This window comes from Neodiprion virginianus, chromosome 5 (assembly GCF_021901495.1).
Source record: "Neodiprion virginianus isolate iyNeoVirg1 chromosome 5, iyNeoVirg1.1, whole genome shotgun sequence".
Lineage (NCBI taxonomy): Eukaryota > Metazoa > Arthropoda > Insecta > Hymenoptera > Diprionidae > Neodiprion > Neodiprion virginianus.
The window spans coordinates 5,709,960-5,733,401 of record NC_060881.1 but is presented as its reverse complement, the minus strand read 5'-3'; the positions used below and the strand labels follow the sequence as shown (position 1 = coordinate 5,733,401).

The 23,442-nt window shown below is 35.9% G+C and overlaps 1 protein-coding gene across 7 annotated transcripts in view; it reads right to left on the bottom strand.

Moving 5' to 3' along the window:
* The window catches only part of LOC124305311 (uncharacterized), a 166,018-nt gene that overhangs the window by 83,523 nt on the left and 59,053 nt on the right, over positions 1–23,442 (bottom strand). For 6 of the 7 annotated variants that reach the window (XM_046764566.1, XM_046764571.1, XM_046764564.1 and 3 more), the window contains 10 exons: positions 15,604–15,738; positions 13,986–14,144; positions 13,225–13,398; positions 12,780–13,002; positions 12,362–12,663; positions 11,760–11,984; positions 11,224–11,397; positions 10,820–10,981; positions 10,419–10,661; positions 9,875–10,105 (listed from right to left, as the gene is read on the bottom strand). In XM_046764566.1, coding sequence (XP_046620522.1) covers positions 9,875–10,105; positions 10,419–10,661; positions 10,820–10,981; positions 11,224–11,397; positions 11,760–11,984; positions 12,362–12,663; positions 12,780–13,002; positions 13,225–13,398; positions 13,986–14,144; positions 15,604–15,738 — 2,028 coding nt within the window. The remainder of the gene's footprint in view (positions 1–9,874; positions 10,106–10,418; positions 10,662–10,819; positions 10,982–11,223; positions 11,398–11,759; positions 11,985–12,361; positions 12,664–12,779; positions 13,003–13,224; positions 13,399–13,985; positions 14,145–15,603; positions 15,739–23,442) is intronic. The other variant, XM_046764570.1, reaches the window with a different exon arrangement.

Sequence of the window (23,442 nt, the reverse complement as noted above, 5' to 3'; positions counted from 1 at the left end):
AATAAACTGGTCCGTATCAGTCGGTTCAATCTATTATACACACGTTGCAAATATCTACGTTCGATTGGTCGGAAGAATACTTGAATTGGGAACTTTGAATCTAATTACATCAGCCACATACACGAGTTGCATTATACGGCAAATGACGTTCTAGCTTGCTCCGAGTATTATAAATATAAATTTTTGTCATACTAAAATTACCTGGTTCGATGCGCGTCTCGCCGTAATTCCCTCCGTTCGTATCGTGCGTTCAAAACACAGGTAAAAACTGGAATTGAATTTTACTCGACACTTCGATAGTATGATATACTTACTGTTGCATAATTGTATTTATTAACAATAGAGGTAAATACAATAACAAATCATACATAGCGTACAGGTGTCGGTTCTTCTTTTTTTCCTTTCCATACGTGTATTTAACAGGTGATTAGTCATTTTCTACCGTATAACTATGAATGCGTGTAGAATTTATATACCTAGGTGTACAGAGCACGTGTTTATCCATCCTTCTTCAACCTCTGCTTTTTTCTTTCCCATTTAATTTCTTCTTTGGAAAAGCACGACGAGGTCATTCGTAGTCAGTACTATACGTTCATTGGACATTGAGAAACTCGTTAGATAACATCTGAAACGGCGACTGAACAAACGAAAGTTTCACATGATAGTTACATACGGTTAAAATTGTCGGGCTGTAACAAATTGTTTTTTTTTTTTTTTTTTTTTTTTTTCATACCACATAATGATAAATATTCATGTCACGCCAAGAATTTATAGCGGCATGTATACGTATATGTATGTATGTACGTGCATATATTCGTTTTCACAATAAACATATATAACTTACATATACTGTATTGTACTTAATTTATTTCAAGGTAATATATAATAGCAGAAATCGTTTTTGTTGCTTTTTCGTTATACAGGTGGTTATAACCTTAGACCGGTTGAAACGAGGATTTTACATGTAATATGTATTTCGTTTTTCTATCTTTTTGCATAGATTCGTACGGTAAACTTGTACAAACGTCGAGCCAAAATACAGTCGTGTATGGTATTAAGAAGTGTTTTAATCTGCGTTGCTGATGTATATTTTCAGTTCAAGAGGAGAATTAAAAAAGGCTGCGAATACCGTAGGATAAGAAAAAAAAATACATATTTATAATTAATCAACGAATTTATACGTTTCAGAACCCGTAGTACCTAAAACACAAGTTTTTAGAAAAATGCTGGCTGAAAAAATTTCAAACTTATCGGATTCTGCAACGAAATGATGGGCATGAAAAATTACCACGTCTCGTTTAATTTGAACTTTGTTTTCCTATACTTTTTACTCCTCATTACTTTTTCTGAATAAACAATTATGTTTTTCTCAGTTTACACATTTATTTCTTTTTTTTTCTAAATTTGCAAGTTTTTCGTTTTCCCAATTTTTCTTTCAAAACTTTTTCATTCCGGCTGCCGATTCCTATCAGTTTCAAATTTTTCACTCGACCGTTTTCGATATAATCGCGGAAGTTTGTCGGACAGACCGACAGACTCTTCGCGTTTTCACGGTGACGAAAAGTAGCGCGAAAAAACTTTTTTTTTAATTTATAATCGCAGGTAATTACAGCCTTTTTTAACTCTCTAGTCGTTTAGATTAACCGCCAGTTTGTACAAAAGTCAATACGTAATTTCCTACGGAACATTTATCTTTGAGTATTCAAAGTGTCTGTCACGATAACCATTGAAGGAAATACTTCGGACTTGGGTTATTATTATTTATAGTTAACCAATTCATATCGTGAAAAATTCGTGCGATAGGAAATATGTAATACCGTTTCGATGTACAGTTAAATAAAGGATGGTCCATTTATTTCTCGTGGACCTAAGATAAATACTACACGTGTACTACTATAGATGGAGAGTCGGTTTCTTTTTTTTTTTTTAATATTTAAAAATTTTTCATTTAGCGGTATCCAATGCGTGATTTTGAAATCGCAGATTCAACGAATTCGAGCAAATTCAACCGGGGGTTTATTTTGCATTTATTACGGTTATTTCGGCCGCCCATGTTCAACAAATGATGATAACGAATTAAGGAAGATTGTTTCCCATTAGTAATCGATGTTTTCAAATTACATATACATATGAATAATCAACAAGGAGAAACGATTAGCCTCCTGCCAATGCAATAAATATTACATGCACCGAATAAAGTGTATATCGTCGACATAGGTATACGTGCATAGAATAATATGCCTTATAAGGTATCGTTGTACAGAAATGAAAGCCACCGCCTAATGGCTCGTGTTTCAAAATTTAACCAAACAGGATATCTCGTTTAACAATAAATCGTATAAACGGTGAATTTGAAAGTCAACATACCAGTTTATATGTATTATATATTCGAATAATTCGTTGGATTCCACGCGTCGAAGCATCGTTATTTAGTTGAAATATATGTACGCGGTTATGAAATTTAAGCATATTAAATTCCTCGCGAAAATCGTTGTTAGAAAATCGAAATTACATCGCTTCATTGTTCAAAAATACACTTGGAATATTAACGCGGATATTTATTGTCAAAATAATACGACGTAGCACGAAAGCAGCGTATAATTCTGTATCGTCCGGAAACGTAATCCAGCGGATCGCGAAGTTCGATTTAAAAGTTAAATATTTAGTTTTCGTTGGTTATTCGATCTCACGTTTTTGTTTTTTTCACGATCATTTTGCTATCCCGTAGAAATAGGAATAATATTATTTTCGGGCCATTTGCTACTGTCAAAAAAAAAAACTTGAACGGTTTTCGCATTTATCACGACAAGCTGTAAGAAGTATAACTAACAAAACAGCAACGTAATTATTTTATTAGCGTTTTATAGCGAAATTATTTACCGCCACAATGCGTTATTCAAACATCGTTTCCTCGGCGTAACGTTTTATTCTAAAAGCCTGTGCAGTGAAGAACAATATTGTTTTAATCACATTTATTTTCGTTTCGTTACTTTTAAGCTCAACTTTCAGGTTTTACTTTTGCTTATACGCGTATTTCAAAATGTAATACCTTTTTTTTTACGATGAATTGATCCCATTAGTAGTTATATATCGCGTCTTGATTTTCGTTTGTTGTTTTAACCATCCATTCGTTAGTTTCACTTTAGTTTGTCGTTAATTTTCGTTCAAATTAAATGTTACAGAAATTTGATCGTTATTTAAAAAATTTGCCCAGTTTTCATTTGATTCGTTTCGTTTCACATCTTTTCATCATCAATTTTTTTTTCAATATTTGCACAACTTCTACGTACAGGTATGTTTATTCTCATAAGGATATGTAACTGCCGATCGTTATATACACGTGTGTGTATATATATATATATATATGAAACAAGGTACAAAGTTTTATATAAAAATTGCTATCCTCGACATTGTGTATATGAAAATGACGGAGTTTTCTTTTAATTCGGTTGTTTGCTTTTTTCCCTCGGGATTCGGATTTGAATATAATGATTCCACGCACGCAATGTGTTATATAATTATGTAGTGTCAAGTGTTCGGGTTAAAATGGTTACCTTGGGGTACACAGAACACCGTTAAAGTTACAATACATATTAGTGTATATATATATATGTATATATATATATATATATATATGTATATATGTATGTAGTAATAATATGTTTATATTTAATAGTCACAACAATGATATCGCATTGGTCGATACATAGGTAAATTGTGATGATTATCCTTCCGCATTTTTATCAGTGCTTACATCCTGTTCTGTAAGAAGAATGGTTGAAAAGAAAAATAAAAAAAAAAATGAACAAGATAATTTGAATGAAATTTTAACCGCCGTATCAAGAGGGTGCGAAGACGTTTGAAAAGGTTTAGTTTCGAAGAAATTCATCACTTTCAGAATTATGCAACATGTTGTAAAGAAAAAAAAAAAAAAAATAATAACAAATTTTTTTCCGCTTCGTGGTATTTCTGAGTTCAATTGAATTTTGATTAATTACGCGTTTCGTTATTAATCACACGAATAAAGTACCGCATTGTGTTGTTGAACTAAATAAAAAATAAAAAATTATTTTAGAAATATATTTCACTTGTCAGAATACGCCTATTTTCAAGGTCCTCGCACACTCGCTTGAAGTAAGCATTAATTTATAAGCTGCAACAATGATAATAATAAAATGAAATTCATACTGCTAGTTAAAATTTGTATGCCGCATGTACGGATAAACTTCAGAATTGTTAATCAGCGATTAATCGCCGGTGCGCTGAACTGAGAATAAAATTACAAAAACTCCTGTTTCGGTTAGTTCATAGAATTTAAAGTGGAAAAGAATATGCATGAGGCATATCAATTTGGCAGCCATAGGCAGTCGCATGATTAGAACAAGAGAAAGGCAGTGTGTTATTTTCTACGTACTTATTATAATTTCTAATAAAAAGTAAAGTTCATAATCAGCGTGTATTAGTTTACAATCAGCTTTTTTTACTAGAGAAATGAAAAGAAAAAGTATCGAACTTCGGTGAGACGAAGAAAAGAAAAAAAATCGATAACAAAGATCACGGATCCTGATACAGATATTCCGATTAATTATACATCGTTCGCCAAGAATGTAATTTGTTTGAGTATGTAACGCACGTTTCGTTTCAGCAAGTAAACTGCGAAAGAATTACGTTTATAAAGTCTACACCTTAAATGAAACTTTCCCTTCGCGAATAGACACTCTTCGAGTGATAAAAGGACTTTATAGGGAACCCGAGGTGGATATTGGACGGCTAGATTAAGCTTCGTCTAGAATTAAAAGGATTCAGTGGCTCTGAAGTGCGCGTTGAAATTCTCTCGTAGAATGGGCTCATCTTTTGTCTACGCGGAAGATGATGATCTCTTATCAAGCTTAGACAGAGCTTAAAAAAAATAAAATAAAAAAAGTTGAGAATAGTCGAGCTGAAGGCGACGGAGGGGAAAAAATGTAGGAGAGAAATTGTAAAAAAAAAAGAAGAAAAAAGAAAAAAGAAGACAATATTGTTCAGCTGTGCGAAGTGAATTCGATTAAAAACCTTTTCACGTAGTTTATATTTGTCTTTCAGACTCGGTCCGTGGTTCCCCGTTCTTTGATTTGTTTATTTTCTTCGAATCAATTTATCGCTAAGTCGTCTATCTGTACATTCATAGTCCGACGTAAAATTTTATAGAATTAAAAGCTGTTTTTGGCTCTTGAGAAATAGAAAAAAAAAAAAAAAGCAACACACACACGCGCGCGCACAAACACATGGCGTTCGAGCTGAAATAATTATGTGGGTATAATAGCATTATGTATTTGAAAATCTCATTTCCATCAATGACAATAATAATAGTGAAGAAAAGTGCCGGTGAGTAGTGAAAATCTATACATATACATATAATATACATACATATACGTATGTCACATACCTACAATGGCATGTAACAAATTCTCAGCTATCATATTTTATACGTGTGGTATGAATGCGTATATAGGTATAAGAATAACACGTATGGTACAGAGAAAAAGTGATACGGTGATGAAAAGAAAAAAAAAAAAAAAAAGATGTATACTCACATATTTAGAAATGTTAATTTATTCTCGATCTAAGATCGTTGTAGGGCGTATTTTTACAATAAAAAGAGAATTATTATAATTATATATATATATAGATATATATTAATATTTACCGCATATATCACCGGCTCTGGTTTTCTGTTCTCTGACTTCTCACAGTTTCTACGTGTCTCTGTCTCTCAAGTCTCTCAAGTATCTGATCAGTCTGTCTCTTTTTTGTTTCGTTTTGCATTCTTTCGCCTAACTGCAAAGAAGACAAAGGCAATTTAATCACTGCTCCGTTTGTTACAACAAAGTGTGTATATATATATATGTATATCCAATCAATTATATTTTTATAAAAAAAAAAAAAATTTTTTTCTACTCTACCAGGCAATTTTCATTCACTATTACATTTTTGTTTTTTTCTTTGTTTTTTGTACTTACTTAGCAGTTCTCATATTTGTTTCCTTTATCAAAAAAAAAACATTTCTCCGCCACCATCCCACATAACTTTTTCGCAACGAAATTTTTTCTCATTTTTCCTTCCTTTATTTTTATACTTTTAACATTATGTAACTGCAATGTTTAATGCACGTGGACACGTGACTTGAAATCGCACGTGCAGCAGCTCTTTAGACGCAAATTCGTCAAATTGATTATCGTATGTATGTATAACGGAATCACTTATACAGCGAGCTTGAGGGAAATTTGTTAGAAACAAAGACGCGCCTTTGTTACCTAAACAATAAGACCTGAAATACGCTCAACGAAGATTTTCAAAAGGTCGCAGCACTTTGTTCACATTACGCAGCGTATAATTGTAATTATTGTCTTTGAGTATACGAAATGAAAAGAATATATAATCTTTCACGTGTTATTATAAATTGTTCACGTTATTATAAAGTGAATGGCAGAATACTTTTATATTATTTCGATATGATACTTACCGCGTATGCATTTATCGTTCAAGACACGTTCCTCGGTTAGAAAGTGCAGTTTCAATTGTACGTTGCATCTATCGGTTCGATAAAATAACATCAACGAACTTTTTTCAAATACTTTTTTTTTTCACGTTATACGTAAAAACGGCTAAACAATACCTGATTTATATGTATAAATTATTGTGCACATTGATTTGCGAAATATTGGCAATTAGCAAATGGCAAGTTACACCGATGAAACCTGAATCATTACGTTATCGGTTTAAACGAAACGTTTGTGTTTGTGAAAATATCCCGTGTTTGAATAAGTTTTTTTTTTTTTTTTTTCAATCACCAAGCATCGGATACATTGTAATACTAAATGCATATTTTCTGTTTGAATATTTGTTTTCTCAGACAAGGAAACTCAATTTCACAGTAGACAAAATCAGAGAAAAAAAAATCATAAGAATAAATCGAAAGGTGAAATGATTACACGAACAGAAATTATATACGTGATACCTATGCAAAATGAAAACACAAAAATTAGGATAGAATAACGGATGCGAGGATAAATGGAAAGACTCAAGGGGCTATACATAATGAACAAAACATAACAATTTTACAGGTAAACAGCATCCCGTTTATTATATATGATGTGTATGTATGTATATATATATATATATATATATATATATATATATATATATATATATGAATTCCGAAAATACAATCGTTAACAATTACAATTCCGATGTGGTTTGAAATTTTTTGACCGTTATTTGATTATTATTATTAATATTATCATTATTATTTTTGTTATTTCAACTATTACGTAATAACTTTTCAGAATTTAATCTTGATATGCTTACGTATTTAAATGGTGTTATAATTTGTCAATTATTTAAATACCGAAATGGAATAATGAGTGTATTTCAAAGAAAGATAAACATGGAGAAAAAATGGAAAAAATGTATATTCGCAAACGCATGCATAACGGAAGATAAATATGTTGATTGTATTTACAGAATTACTATTATTTGTATTATACATTTTCGTATATATTTAAATACGAATTAATACTCCGTATATTTTTTTACCTCAATTTTCAGGTAATACGAGGAATTATTATGTCAAGACATTCGATAAGTACATATGTGTACGTATATGTATCATGTATACATACATCGGAACTTTGTTTTTTGGTGCTGCCATTTTTTCGAGTTACTTGTTATGCATATTAGTTTATGCATACGTTCAAAAGTTAGGAAATTCTCGTGAGATCAACGAATAGCAGTGCGACTTGATAATTTAATCCCCAATGCCAATACTTGACGATTCCGAGGGTGAATTTTTCCTCATTCATTTATAATGAAAGTTGCAGTTTATTTTACGATTTATTTTCAATAAATTTTCGAAAAACTTTGCATAGCTTTTAACTCTAGTAATGATTTGTTAAAGATTTTATTAATATATCGATAAATGTCAATTTGGTATTAAAATCACGAAATTTAAAATGAAAGCTACGGTTGACAAAGAAGTCTTATCAAATTTTGCAGCGTCCTATTTCTTCCTTATTTTCGTTTTTTTTTTCCTTCCTTTGCTAAGTTATATTTATAAATTTTAGCGGGTGCGTTTTAATACGTAGCGTGCTGTATAACATTGATATTTACAACGAAACCGTTAAAACGTAAAAATTAACATAATCGGGGAGTAAAGCGTAATTGACAACAATGAAAAAAGGAATTAACAAAATCAGACAAATAAACTGTCAGAAAACTGAGACAAAGTATATATAATATATAGATGGGAATAATAACACATAGTCAAAAGACGTGAGAAATACCTGCCTTGTTTCGGCGACGTGCTGAAATATGTAAAAACTACGCGCATAATTGTAAAAGTAAAGAAAAACGAACATGAATAAAAATAAAATATTCAATCGTTATCAACAAAATATTATGTACATAATGATTCATGGAATGTCCGAGAGAAAAAAAGCAGCTATAGTTATATATATATATCAAAGATTTTAATTAAAAAATACCGAGCAAATGCCCTAGAATACTGTTTGTCATTAAATATTGGTCGATATGAATCAAATATCTGAACGTGTCATATAAATCAAATTACGGAAAAGTCGGTATGAGTTACATGCTTGTTTGTTTGTAAAATTCGTCGTAATGAATGTGATCGTTGTAATTGATATACGATATTGCGGTAATTATATACAAACGACTAACATATATTCGAAAAAACAAATATATATTCATATATGTGTGTATATAGCTACAAGTGTGTGTGCATGTATAAAATGATTGAAAGAGATTTAGGCATTCAATGTAATTTGTGATTCAATTCAAAGATGTGTGAAAAAAGCTCGTAAATTCGAAATATACGCCAACGATGTGCGAGATTTCTACGAATTCTATTTATCATAAATATTAATCAATTTTCTATCATAAATCCATATTATAATACCATAATATTTCAAAATCTCATTTGATCCATATTTAGTCCACTTTAGAACTAAGTTAACAGTTGCAATGATCAACGATGCGGTCTATCGTTGATTACAAATGAATTTTGTTAGAATGTATTGTATTTAAAAATACCTAATTATAACCGAAATACTAGTTTGACGATAGTTGCGCCGAACGTGTACCAGCGTAAAATTAAATTAATCCATTTAAAATCATCTACTTATCGTAATTTGAACGGACCACCAGTCGCAACTTCATTGTCCGTCTAAACTCCTATAAAACTTGAATGCTCACATTGTCCGGAGACGCGCATTACAGAGGTGCCAAAATTTTCGTTGACGGATTATACAATTACCCGAGTGTCTACACCCGATGACGATTTACCAAACGTTAAACCACGAAGCAAATAATTACAGGCGCTTGGGGGTCGATGTATCGTTTATAATAAAATTCGTCTGAGAATTCTCAATTTTTAATTGTCAAGGCACTTACATACTTTCGTTTGGTAAAACATTATCAAAATAAAGAGAGAAAAAAAAAATCGAATGTATGGACGCTAGTAAGTGCGCAAATATTAACAGCTGCCGTCTAAAAAAGTGGACAAATTTTTCCCCGACAACAAGGTGCCCGATATTAAAAGAAAAACCTGCAACGCGATATCGAACTGAATATCATACAAGTGTGAGGAGAAAATTTCAAACAGCCCTTAAAAGCTTTCGGACTTAACGAGATTGTGCTGATGTTGCAGCCCCTCGATCAAGTCCATGTGATGAGGAGGTTGAACGACGTTAATTTTTCTTTCTCTAAAATACTCCTGCCTTTGTCTGCGACTATCGGTGACCGCGATATGCGGTATGAAATATTTCTTATTATCATCATCGAGAACATGAACTATCTCGTCGTCTTGACCGCTCACCTGGGCAATGCTATCTGGAATAGGCAGCGGCTTAGCTACTCCGATACGCACTGTTCCCTTCGGCGCACCCTTCAGCGCTTGAACTGCCTGGTCCAGCGTTGCATTCTCCAGTGCAATATCGTTCACGAAGAGCAAGCGATCCCCTGGGATCAATTGCCCGTCTACTTGAGCCACACCGCCAGGCACCAGTGAACGAATTACTATCACAGTTTCGTTGGGGTTCATCGGATCCTGAAAAAACGGTGTGAACAAAGGCACGACTGTGACAAGAATCTTCGTGAAATCCATCGAAATACGACGAAAAGCGCATCTTGCGATATATTTTTCCTTTTTTTTTACTATATTTTCATGAAATCTTTGGTAGAATTTCAGTTTCATATCAGCTGTTGCAAAGTTCCAGTCGACATTGGAATATGTGAGTAGAAGCTAATCGTGCCAACATTTTGATCCTCTGCGAGAAACTGCCAGTCGGATTGTAGAAGACGGTGGTAGAAATTCACAATATTCGGAATTAAATTCGAGTAGAGTATGAAATTGTTCGTACCTGATAGTCCAAAATCGAAAACCCAAGGCCCCTCTCTCCTTTAATCAATTCAATAATTTGCGGTTCCGAACTCCACATGGCAAGGCCTGTCAGAGGTTCAAGAGAGCGCGATTTCATCTTGCTAAGACTTGCGTCCGTCACCGTTGCCGTGGTTGTTGTAGATGCCAAAGAGCCGTCAGATTTAGCCTTCACAAGACGATCCATTGCTGGTAATAAATTCTGCAGGGAACCGCCTAGGATGCTCTGCGATGCAGCAAGGTAACGAAAAAACGCGATGGTATTGAAAAAATGAAAAAAAAAATGACAAAAAAAAAGGAGAAGAAGAAGTAGAATTAACATTACAGGCATTTATCTATGTCGATTAAAAGCGTCGTGTTCGCGTTAACTTGTGTCTAACGTACTCGTGTTTGAAAAGCCGCTTGGTGCTGAGCTGTGTCAATTGGACAAAGCGGATCCTGCGAAGCGATATTTCTTCCGCAAACCATGCGAACGTGGAGAGGCAGCTCCTTAAGAACACTGACAACTTCCATATGGTTTATTCCAAGTAAACGGTATCCATTTACCTGTAAAAATAAGAGCGGGAGCTTTATCGTTTCAGACATTCGAATCGGTTTCAGTAATCCCGAGATAAATGTTTTTTTTTTTTTTATTGTCGGGGGATGTTGGAATATAGATGAGAATTTGCAGAAAAGCCGCGAGAGCTTCAATTCGAGCAACGCGAATCACGGGTTAAATTATGAATCGGAAACTTCCAAGCTCCTTCAATGTGGATATGAAACAAACACGGATCAGCTTGTTAGCGCACCTCAAGAAGCTCGTCCCCGCTCCTCAGGCATCCGTTTTGTCCGACGGGTCCTTCGGGAAGTATGGATCTAATGTAGTGATGGGGTCGCACTTCTTGGCCGTCTTCAACGTCGACCGTACCTTCCAAACTGATACCCAAACCGCTACCTTCGGCAAATTTTTTCAGCTGCGCTACCTGTCGTAACACGAATAAAAATGTATAGTCGAGCAGATACGATGTATTTGAAAATATAATAACAGTAGCGAAATTCAGCGACGAGAAGAGAGTCGCTACGGAAGTGTTGTCCTCGGAGTTGTTAACGTGACACTGAAAAATGGGACGAAAAATTTTCATACAAAAGCGTGGTCTCATTTCAATGAAACGTAGGTACCGTTCTCTATTGTTCTCAGTCCTTCACGATTAAATCAGGTTTTCCTACCGGGCGACAAGGTTCGGTAAACAGGTATTCGGCATCGGTCATTTCGAGTGTCACTTTTGCCAAGAGTGGTGGGGGAGGAAATCTGTGCTGGATATTAATTTTTGCCCCATTTACTCACGATAATCTCAGTATCGGGACCAACGATCTTCTGCCATTTGGACTTTATCGAAGCTCTTATCTGCGGGGTCAGCTCGGCGGACGGATCGCTGAGCAGCGCTTCAACGTTCGAAGCTTCGTCTCTTAATCCGACGGAATCGTCGCGTTCCCTTTCCTGCATCACTGAGCTATCGACAGTCGTGTGCGATTCACCCTCCGGCTCGATTTCCGTCGTTGTTTCCCCGTCCTGAACAGAATGGAAGAAAATTTTCGACATTAATATCGTCACTTTACTTTGTTCGATATGTTCGACAAACGATTGAAAGGATACCGAGGGGCTAATCACTCTGGAAATCTCGTTTACGTTTTTCACGAAATCGTATGAGGTCATAAAAATTTCTTCGACGTTCTTGAAATCATGTGAAATATCATGTAATCGTTGAAATTTTGAAATCACAAAAAAAAAAAAAAACCTTATAAAGTTACAAAAAACCCCGTGAAATCTCGCGAAATCCTTTGAAATCTCAGCAAATCCTTGAAATTTCGAAATCCGCTGTGCAGAAAAACCGACGACAAGTGGTTGAACCCCTCCAAGAAAAAAAAAAAAATTGTTTCCCCGCTCACCGCGCTGATTGGAAAGCTTGGCAGGCTGGCTATGGACGGTGATCCGGGTTGCTGAGGGCCTTGTTCGCTGGCAGCGATGGCTTGTTGAAGCGTTTCATATTTGGGGCCACGAAGGTACCTTTCCAGGCACAAAGTGACGCTCTGCCCGGTGCTGCGGAGAACTTCGACAGCTTCGTGATTCGAGTATCCCTGAAGAGAATGGCCGTCGACTTCGACTATCCGGTCGTTTATTTGTATCTTATTGCTGAGATCCGCGGCGCTTCCCTCGCTTATGCTCTTGACGAAAATCCCCGACAGTTCCTCTGCGCGCGGGATAACATTACAGAATGTTACAGAATGTCAACAAATCAGCGAAGGAGCGAAGCACGGAAATTGGTCAGTGAAGGTTCCGGTTACTTTCCATCCCAATTACACAAACCTTTCTCGCACACGTATCCCGCTATTGTGATACCCAGGCCGTAAATGTCCTTTTTAAGCTCTACGGTGAATCGCTCCATTTCCGGAAGACTGCCGACGTCCAGCGGGTCCATCGAGATGACTGGCAAATTGGGCATTTGGCCGCCGGGAGTCGTCGCGATAACAGGAACAGCACTGACGGGAACGGGATTACGCACAACGTCCATAATGAGTCCTGGGCGTGCCTGGAAACAGTTTTCACACCCGCGTCAGTCGATCTAGCCTTGAAATTAACGACTATTGCCAAAAGAATTCTCCAAACATTTCTTCATATTCTTTGTCTCATAATTTTCTATTCAATTGCGTGCGGGGGTAGAAAGAATCTACGTCGACATTATTGTTCATAAAAAAAAAAAAAATTACTGCCATTAATGTCGTATTTATTTATTTGTTAGTTTTTTACATACGTGCATCTCGTTCTCTGGTTCCTGAGAGTACATGTAACCGTTATCGTAATTGTTTTCACCCGAAGGACCGTTTCGGTTGCAAGATTCCGGCACGCTGTGCACGAGGTGTCTTTCCAGTTCGTCCGGATCGCCCAAGATTCTTGTTGGAACGATCGGAGCATGGCTTCCAAGTGCCTGATATGTAAAAGAGAAGCGAGAAAAAAATAAGAAACGTGTTTATAAGATTAGTTCCGAATTCGAGTTATTGAATTCGTATTTATAGTTGGTTGTTTTTTCGATATTTTTCGATATTTTTCGAACACTTCCCGTACACGTAAAACCACCGTGAAATTATCCGCGTAAATTATTAAGGTGGGTGACTGTTGAATAAATACACACAAAATGTAAACGAAATTAAAACTTCGTTAAACGGAACTGATTCATCGCTAATGAAATATAATAAAAAGTTGTACAATAAATATACATACATATACATGTATACATACATATATATATATATAGATATATATCTATAGGTGTGTGTATGTACGACGTATTTAGTGGCTACGCTGCAAGCTTGATAAAAAAAAAACATCTCAGTGTTTATTCGTCCGAGCTTTTGTACCTGGATTTTCGAACATTTCTTCAGGTTTCTTTATACTTTCACTTTGATAAGATGTTTTGTTGGTTTGTTTGTTCGTGTTTTTTTTTGTTTTTTTTTAAATTTATTTATTACTCTCGGAAATATAATTCTTGGGACTTGATATCGATATTTCAATTACCTGGTAATCCGGAGACGTCGGTTCGACGGGACGAGCGACGACGAGGCGAACGTGAGTCCCGGATTGACGAAGGACAGCAGCGACCTGCTCGCTCCCCATTCCCCGAAGATTGACATCGCCGATTTGCAGGATGTGATCTCCGCTCTGAAGTCTGTTATCCTGCAGCGCGTGACGGGGAAATCGATACGTTGTGAATAAGGAAATAGAAAAAAGAACGTAGCACGAAATAAATGTGAGAATCAGAGAGGACGACGAATAATTATACGGTACGTAACAGCTATGCTGTAGAGGTGAAGAAAACTGGAAGCAAAGAAATAAGATAACGCGAGAGGAGGGAAGGAGACGAATCAGCCTCGAGACGAAACGATTAGGAGATAGGAAAAGCGATGCAGGTGATTTCTTAGCGCCTTTCATTCTTAAAAGAGAGACTCGACCTGCAGTCTCTATTTTATGTACGGAAAAGACTCGTCGATATTAGAGCTTACTGATCGATAGCTTTTACTCTTAGTCAAAGCAGACACTGCACTGCGGTACGCGTAATAAAATACTACTGCAATAGCTGTCGCTTGTACTTTAATCGTACAGATGTCAGGTTTCTAATGCATAAATATCACGTTTTACTCGTTTTCTTTTCGATCTGATCAATTTTTCTTTTTTTTTTTTCTCGTTTCCAAATATAATATACAAACAAGATGGCAGAAATTGTTATCAAATTCACGTACGGTGGGTGAGAGGTGTATAATTAGGGATAAAACTAGATGTGTAAGAATCGAATGAAAGGGAGTATAATAATAGAACAATCCGCTGTTCTCGGATGAGGTTTTATACCCGGAGTTCTGCGCTTATAACGAGCGAATTTTCATCCCGTATCACATTGTAACGACTTGCATGTGTGCGATTGTTGGCAAAATAGTCGTGCATACGTGCGTAGAACCTCGGACAATGCAAATGGATTCATTCATCACCGGGGCACAAAGACGAGGGAATGAGAGGAGGGAACATTAACGTGTGCCTGTAATTTCATTCAGAAGGCCGGTTATGCCGCCCCAGTTTTTCACCCGAGAATTTCAACCTCGCCCTGCTGATTTCATAGAGAAAACAAAACTCCTCCCGAGTATCTCTCTCAATAATCTAAACCTCACGACCTGTTACAAACCCGCTGATTCTTTCGGAGCTTTCGCGAAAATATCTCCCGTAGGTATCGCAAATTCAGGTCCAACCTCTCTCTCTCTCTCGCCTCTCTTTTTCCCTTCTTTCGCACTTCCGTTTGCTTCGTTACGCGGATAATTTATTAGAAAAAAAATCTCATCACGGAGATATTTCACGAAGAAAGGAGAGAAAAAACGTGAATTTTTATTTGCCAACGATGAGGGACGGGATTTATTTTCATTTCAATTGTTATTATTATTATTATTATTGTTATTTTTTTTTGTTTTTGTTTCTACCCTGGATCGAAATATCGTGCGGGATTAAAAGTTGAAATAAAACGTAAGATACTTCGCGATTATGTCGCATTCGTACGTTCTTCCCTGTGAATTATTTGCAACCGTTTTTTCTGTTCTCTGTTCCATTTTTTTTGTTTTGTCCTCGCGAACGCGCTAATATAAAACAGACTTACGCGATCGGCAACTCCGCCCGGAAGTATCGTCTTGACGACGACGCCTGTGCTCCGTCCGCCAATGATTCCGAATCCAAGACCGCTTCCATCGTTGATCAAATTGATCACTTCAACTTGTGCCCACTCCGTATTCAGCTGAAAAGAAGTTTGAAAAAGCAAAACCGATGAGTAAATGAAAAACGAACCGTTTCTCGTTGTTTTTGGTCTGTGGTAAGACTGTCATAATTGGCACAAACACTTGTCTAACCACCGAAAGTAATTTTTTTGAATTTCAAAATTCGTTACAATATCCAGTATAATTTTACGATCGTCTTTCAACGTTCATAATTTTTTGTGAATATTACCAAACACCCGAATTACACAGAGTTTCGGAAATAACGGAAAAAAGAATGACGATGTTTTTTATAAAAAACTTTTGAACCGTCTTTAATAAGTTACTGTTACAATCGTCGTCGCGGTTTTTGAAAAATCGATGGAACAATATTGAAGCGTTGAGACGGCGTGAAAATAACGGACGTAAAATGAAAGAAATAAAATTTTGATTTGGAATTGGAACAGCTGCCGGGCAGCAATATCCGGGTACATGTATAGATAGTACATATGTATAAAAGGTACATGGTATATACAGTATGTACGTATCGGTAGGAATGGACCGCGATCCGCTGTAATCTAGACGGCAATTTAGCATTTTCAGAGTTTCGCGACATAGAATCTATTGGCGAAATACGCTGCAGTGTGTGAATTCAAGTATCCGTAATATGAAACTGATACGGCTGCCGTCGAGTTTCTGTGGCTTCATATTTCGATTCGTGAAAAATTTCCTCACATTTTTTTCTCGTTAATAAGTATCTTCATACATTTCGCATTTTCGCCTTTAATTACGATCCAGGGTTCGTACGCTTTTTAGAAATCGGAAATTCCCTGACTTTTACCCAGGTATTTCAGCCTGAAAATAACATCTTTTTTTCAATAACTTTCCAAGAAACGTAACGCTGATTAATGAAATTTGCTTTCACTGCTAATACATTTGATATTACCTGATAACTATCCTCACCGTTTGGCTATCGATTTACAAACAATAGCCTGCGATTTTCCGTTCGAAAGAAAAAACCAAAGAAGGTTTGGTATTAAGTAATATTATACATGAAATATATGAAATTATACGATGGAACAAAATTTTGAGTGCAATCTTTTTTTTTCTCAAGATCGATATCAGTTTGTATAAAAACGAGATTTTATTTCTTCGACGGACTAAAAGACCAGTCTTTTTTTTTAAATTCCCCGACTGTTTTCTCGATTTTCCAAGTTTTCTCAGTCGTCGTAAACATATACTGAGCTCGAGTAGAAAATCATCGTAGAATTCATCTTATTGTTAACAATTGTTATAATACTGCAGTGCGAAACGTATTACATCGCGTTATTGTATATTTGAATACATAACGTGCAATGAACATATGTGACAATGACAGGGATGAAAAAGTTTTTACGAAATATACGAAATAATTGGCCACGCTGACTTTAGGCGATAAAATTTGAGCCTCGTTTTACAGAAATTTTCCACAACTTTCTACCCTCCCATTACACCGACGCTTTAGCATTAGGTAGTAAATTTGGCAACGAATCGCGCGAGTACGAGCAAAGCTTCCGAAAAGCAATTAGCGTTTCATTAATTATCTTCAAAGGACAGTTTTATGTATAATGTATGTATGTACGTACGTATGTACATGTGTTGTATCCTTTTTGTTCTTCGCCGAGAAGCCTTTGATTTTCAACGTTTCTCTCTGATGTATAAAATACCCTATACATAGAGTGAAGCCAAGCGAACGAACGAGGGTAGCGAAATTTTTGTATAATGTATGTTATAATAGGCATATTTTTCATCTTACTCTCTTTTGAATAACGCTCAAATTTTTACGCTTATTATTTTATCATTTTCAGTCCCTCGTTGGAACGTCGAGCGGCAGCCCGATTAAAGACATTCGTAATTTATTTATACGCGGGGAAAACTCGGCCGTATCGCAGGAATAGAAAAGTAGGGTTACGATATACGTTTGTGAATAATCTCAACGTGCAGAATAACGCGAATAATACATAATTTCACGTGCAGCTTGGTATAAGTATAAAATATTACGAAAATAATAAATTTCTAATGTTACGTAGAGAACGAAAAAAAAACAAAAAAAAAAAGAAGATAAATAGAATAATGATAGATAAATGATGGAAAATTTGTTACACGGTAAATAGTTTGTACAATTTCAGTCTGTGCGATAAACGCGGTGAAAATTAGAAGAAAATAGAATAAATATTTACTGCTAAGCTAGACAAGCTTTGCATCTACGTAATAACGGTCTATTTTGCTTTCCTAAATCGTCTAATGGTACACTATAAAATAAAAACTTACAAAACACAGTAAATTAGCTGTATTTAAAGAAAAAAGTTACATAAGTAGGATACGCTTCGTATTACATGTACATAGACGCGAATCGATTTTACGCGAACGTATCGTTATGTAAATTTATATTGATCCAATTCCCTCGAGGTGAATTAAACAAATAGGTATTGAATAAACACGAGCGAATTGAGAATGTGAAGTGTAGAAAAGATCAAAAAATATCTGACCATTCTTAGGAAAAGATTTCATGTATTATACAATTTGCAAACCCGATAAAATTTACATATGTATAGTTCCTTCCGATAAGAAATAGAAGAAAGAAAAAAAACACACACATGTTTTGGTCGTGAATCATCTTTAGCAGTAGCTTACGAATGTTTTAATTGGTCTTTGTGAATATATACAAAATTAAACACAGATCGTAACGATAGGCAAAATTTCTTTTACAGACACGATGATCGAATCAGCCTGTTCGAAAATCGACGAGACGTGCGAAGCTGGTAGCTGATGTAGGCTAAAGATGCAATGATCAGTTCTTGACGAGGTGAATTATCCGCTAAATGTAGCATAGATTGCCTTAACGACGAAGCTCTTAGCCGAGGCGAAAAGGGAGGCGATAGAATCGGGGAAATAATGGAGAAGCCAAGGCGAGAGAGCAACGCCGATACACAAAGCCCAATTAATTAAGGCGGGGTAATTTACGGCGACGTTCTTCATATGGATATGAATTTATGAATATGTATCGCGGCAAAAGATTCAAGAAAGGTGAAATAAAAATGTCCCACCCGGGGGGGGGGGAATTGGTTTTATTGCTTTTTAGATTAAAAAAATGAGAAAATATTGCTGATTATACACGTCAAGTTGTAGCTGATCGAAAATAAGAGACAAGAATGGATTATATTTCATATTTTTCTTATATTGAGTTGTAGGTGAAAAAATTTAATGCGACATTTAATGAAATTTACGAAAAAACGAATCATCATTTTGCTATAATCAAGACTGTATCGGTGTAAGATATAATTGCGTTGTTATACCCTTACAGACAGTTATTCTTATTTTCAATTTTTCTACGCATAGGTTTATTTTAAACATCCTTCGACAGATAAAATAATATATTTTCTTGTTCTGGTTTTTATACGAAGCAAATATCCCTGGCAGAAATGAAATTGTGATCTCTTTCATCCCCCCCACATTTCACCCGAGAAATTATTTTCCTGTAATAATTGAAAAACAAGAGAATATAACACAGCACGAAACAGCAGAGCCCATATTGCGCAGTTCAGATTTACCAATTTTCCGCAAATTCTCAAGGCATAAAAGCGCTCGCGGTTTTTACAGCTCGGAGTAAGACGGCACCGCCTCCGGTTTAAAGCTTACCAATAATTGTTCAATCCGTGAACGGTTGATTTGTTCGACCGGTTTTTCCGCTCGCGGAAATTCTCGAGCTGTTCGCTGGATAAGAAAATGTCTGGAGAAGAGAAGCGCGCTGGGGGTTATTGATTTTAGATTCGATAGGTATAGGCTGGCAGCCTAGGGTCTTACAGAGCGAAGGATTTTCGTCTGACCCAGTAAACACGTATAGAGATCAAACAATGGCAGTACGTAGTAGGAAATGGCGAACGCGAATTCGAACGAGACGAATTTTGATGCAAAAGGTGGAGATATTCCGAAATGAAGTTGAAGTTCCGAATTTGAAAGGTTTCGAAAGCGCTTAATTCCGAATTATTTAGCGACGAAACTTGAAGTAAAGAAGTCGAATTTTGAGGAAACAACAAAGGAAAAGTGAAATTCCAATGATTAAAATATACTCAAATCTTCGATCGTTCAGAATTTTTAATTTTCTCATTTTCCCACTTTTCGAACTTTGACCTGTCGAAGTTGCGCCCTTTCGGTATATTTTGACTTGATGTTTGTTTACCGAGAATAGCGCAGCTATCCATCTATCTTTTCACAAGTTTACGGATTTTCCGAACCAACGAACCGCGTGCCCTGAAACGAAAAGTGTAACAACTCCCGTCCGTAACTCGAAATTTCTCCGTATTATACACCAAGTTTTGAGTACGATAATTAATCCGACGGTTGAGCACGCGAAATATGAACCGACTGTAACTCTGCGGGGCAAATATAATAGCAATCTAATTCTGCCTCGCTGCAGTTCAAACTTATGCCAAACAATTTGCCAGCGGATCATGTTTAGGGAAATAGTAAAACTAAAAACTACAAGATTCATGTTCATGCTCTGTGGGGAGATGACAAAAAAAAAAAAAAAATAAATAAATAAATGAACAAAATTATTCTAATCAGAATCGAAGTGTTCGTGTATGCATATCGTGAAATTTTTCACAACTGAGCGCTAATTGTAACGTGAAAAAATAATAATAGCCGAGGTTAGAGTGGTGTCATAAATTGAATGGGAATTTATTCTGAGTTGATGCTTAATAGAGGCAAAAATAAAAAAAAAAAAAGAAAAGTCTGTCAATTGTTATGAAAACTGATCTCGGACCTGGAGAAGAAGAATGAAAAGAACTTGAGATAATAATCGATGAAAAAGCTGAGCTTCCGAAGGAGGCTTGACCTTTATAGATGTACTCTTCTTGAGATTCCACAGGGTCAGATTTTATACCAGATTCAGAAATTAACCGACAGGCTGGAACATTTTTTCTGCAATTCGTCGATTAACCGAGAATTCAACATCATTGCTGCCAAAGTTTAAAAAATCGGTACTTCGCTGTTTTTTTAAAATTCTGTAAACCATGTTAGAATAAATCTTAGCGGTCCGCTTTCTGGGATAGAAATAAAAACGCGAAAAAAGCGCCAAATTCACGTTTCGTACCCGGCTACGAATTATTTGCAGAAATACAAATTTCAAAGGGGTCGAAAATTATTGTGAATCCTGTTGTTGAAAGAGATTAAAAAAAAAAAAAACTGTTGCAAAAACCCGTTAAATCTAAATTAAAAATTTATCAAACGCAAACGATAAAAATTAAAAGCAGACAATAAATCAGCTTGACGGAAAAATTCTCATTATACGTGCGACGAATAAGTTGAAATGCGAATCGGGGTGAAAAATGTTTGATAGATAAAAATAATTATTACATGCCGTACGTGTGAAAGAAAATTCGTGAAAACAGGGGAAAGTATAAGATAGTAGTAAATCATAAGGACACTGTGTTGAAAAGGAATGAGAAAAAGTTGGGTCGGAATATAAACCGTTGAGAATGTTCTTTCATAACTCTTTTTCCCCTGGCTCGTTATCCTCCTTATATACCCTCCAACATTCTTCGCATCACCCCGAGCTTTTCTCCTTCGCATTTCTTTCATTGTATTTTCCCTTCTTTCAACTCGTATCTCCGCAAACCAAACAAACACACCCGTAAATTGCGTGCATCAGCCGTACCACGTGACCTGGAAGGTTCGAGTTACCACCTGACTATTACCACGCGTAGAACAAGTTGGTAGGTAAAAATCGATGTGTAGGTACTTCTAACCTGCTGGCATGAGAATAATATGGAGAAGAGTAGATGAGGGTTAAAGCAGGCTGCGATCCGCCGACACGCAACGCCGTTTGACGGTGGGTGAATTTTCTCTCTATTTCCAAAGTTGGAAACAAAGGTGTGATGAGAAAAATTTAGTGAAAAATTATAAATTAGTTGAGTAATTGAATGAAATTTCAATTTAAGACTTTGCTTGTTCAAAATTACATCTAATATATAGTTATAATTATCCAAGGTTTTTTTTTTTTTTTTTTTTGTTTGTTTTGATATCGGAACCGTTTCACCTTTAAGGCGGAACGTGATGCACAGTCTGAGACAAAAGTTAGGAAAATATAAAACAGCGTTCAAAGAATTCCCAGCAATTATGTCAGTTGGACCAGTGATGGTGAACAGGAATAAATAAAACAACATTCGTCGTTATTGAAATCTTCAAAATGTAAAAATTCTGGTGTATAAATCGATCGGTTTCCAATGATTTCGAGCTTATTTTCTTAACCGTCGATGTTTTTAGAGATCGGCTTGAGAATTTTTCACGAATCGTTACACCGGAGTGTATAAAAATAGTGTTGCGTGAGTAGAAACGGTATAACTGTACAATTGTCTGATATTTCTGGAACATTTTTTAGACCATTCCCAGAACAATTAAAATCGTACGAAAATCACCGGAGTTAATTCAATTTAAACCGTCATCGTCATCGGCAGGATTTCAACCCATTGCTCAAGATTTTTAAAACGGTTATTTCTCTTCTTTTCTGACTTTTTTTTCAGACTGTAGGTTCTATTAAATCTTAAGATTCGGTGGTCGAGACAAGGCAAATATGCTCGACCCTTCGGCCTGCGACCTTAATTATCGTTGCCCTGGCCTGACCGAGGGTACAAGGTATAATAATTTGTGTAGGTACCGGATGAAACAAACCGCGGTTAGACGGATATTTCCTTCCTTCGTCCAACTGTTGTGGAATATGTACGTGCGGGGGGTTCGTCTACCAACACGCGTGTAATATACAACCCGCCTTTCGTTGTAAACGGATTAATAATACATGTAACGTGGTAGGAATTGTTGAAATGATGTATTATATCTGTTTGTAGAAACCGAGTGACAACGGAAGAGAGAGAGAGAGAGAGAGAGAGAGAGAGACAGAGAGAGACAGAGAGAGAGGAAATTGGTCGCACGAGCTTTATGCGTTTCTTTGACAAATAAAACCAGCGGCTTTTTAATAACGCGACCTTTTAACGGTTGTTATTTGAATACATTATGCGTAAATGAATGCATGATGTATGCACGGTATCAGGTATACCGAAAAACCCTTCGTGAAAAATATGATCTGAACCTCGGAATTAACATGCTGCCCGGTATACATATAATTAAACACACCTAAATGAAATCTGAGGAGCGACACACGTAGGACTTTATAATTATTCCAGGTTTTCTGACTTGAATTTTTTTTTTTTTTTTTTAGCCACTCTCAAGCAAATGCTTGTATTGAAAGTGTTGAATATTTTTGTCAACGTGATTGGAATATTATCAATACTGCAAGCTATTCGATTTGTGATTTATTAAATATCCGTGAAAGAAAGCATCGTTAAATTGCTTAAAAAATAGGAGACAATGGGGATTAATCGTAAGATACTTTTACAGATTTTTACTCCAACTTTAATGTATACATATATATCGCGAAGTACTTAGCAAGGATAATAGAAGTTGCGAAGAATTTTAATCGAGAGAGAAATCAGGAATTAGGAAGATTGAAAATTACGGATAGAAATTAATTTTTCAGGATTGGTTGGTCCGGATTGATCGTGATGAAGCAAGCAGTACTCGCGAGTCTTGGCAATCAGTCTAAAAGCTCGAAGTTTATGGAAGTAGGTAGAGAGGAAAGAAGTTAGGTAGCTAACGTCGAGGCGTGTTTTCCTCGATTTATCTCCCACAGGGTTGTAATTTCCCCGAGACTT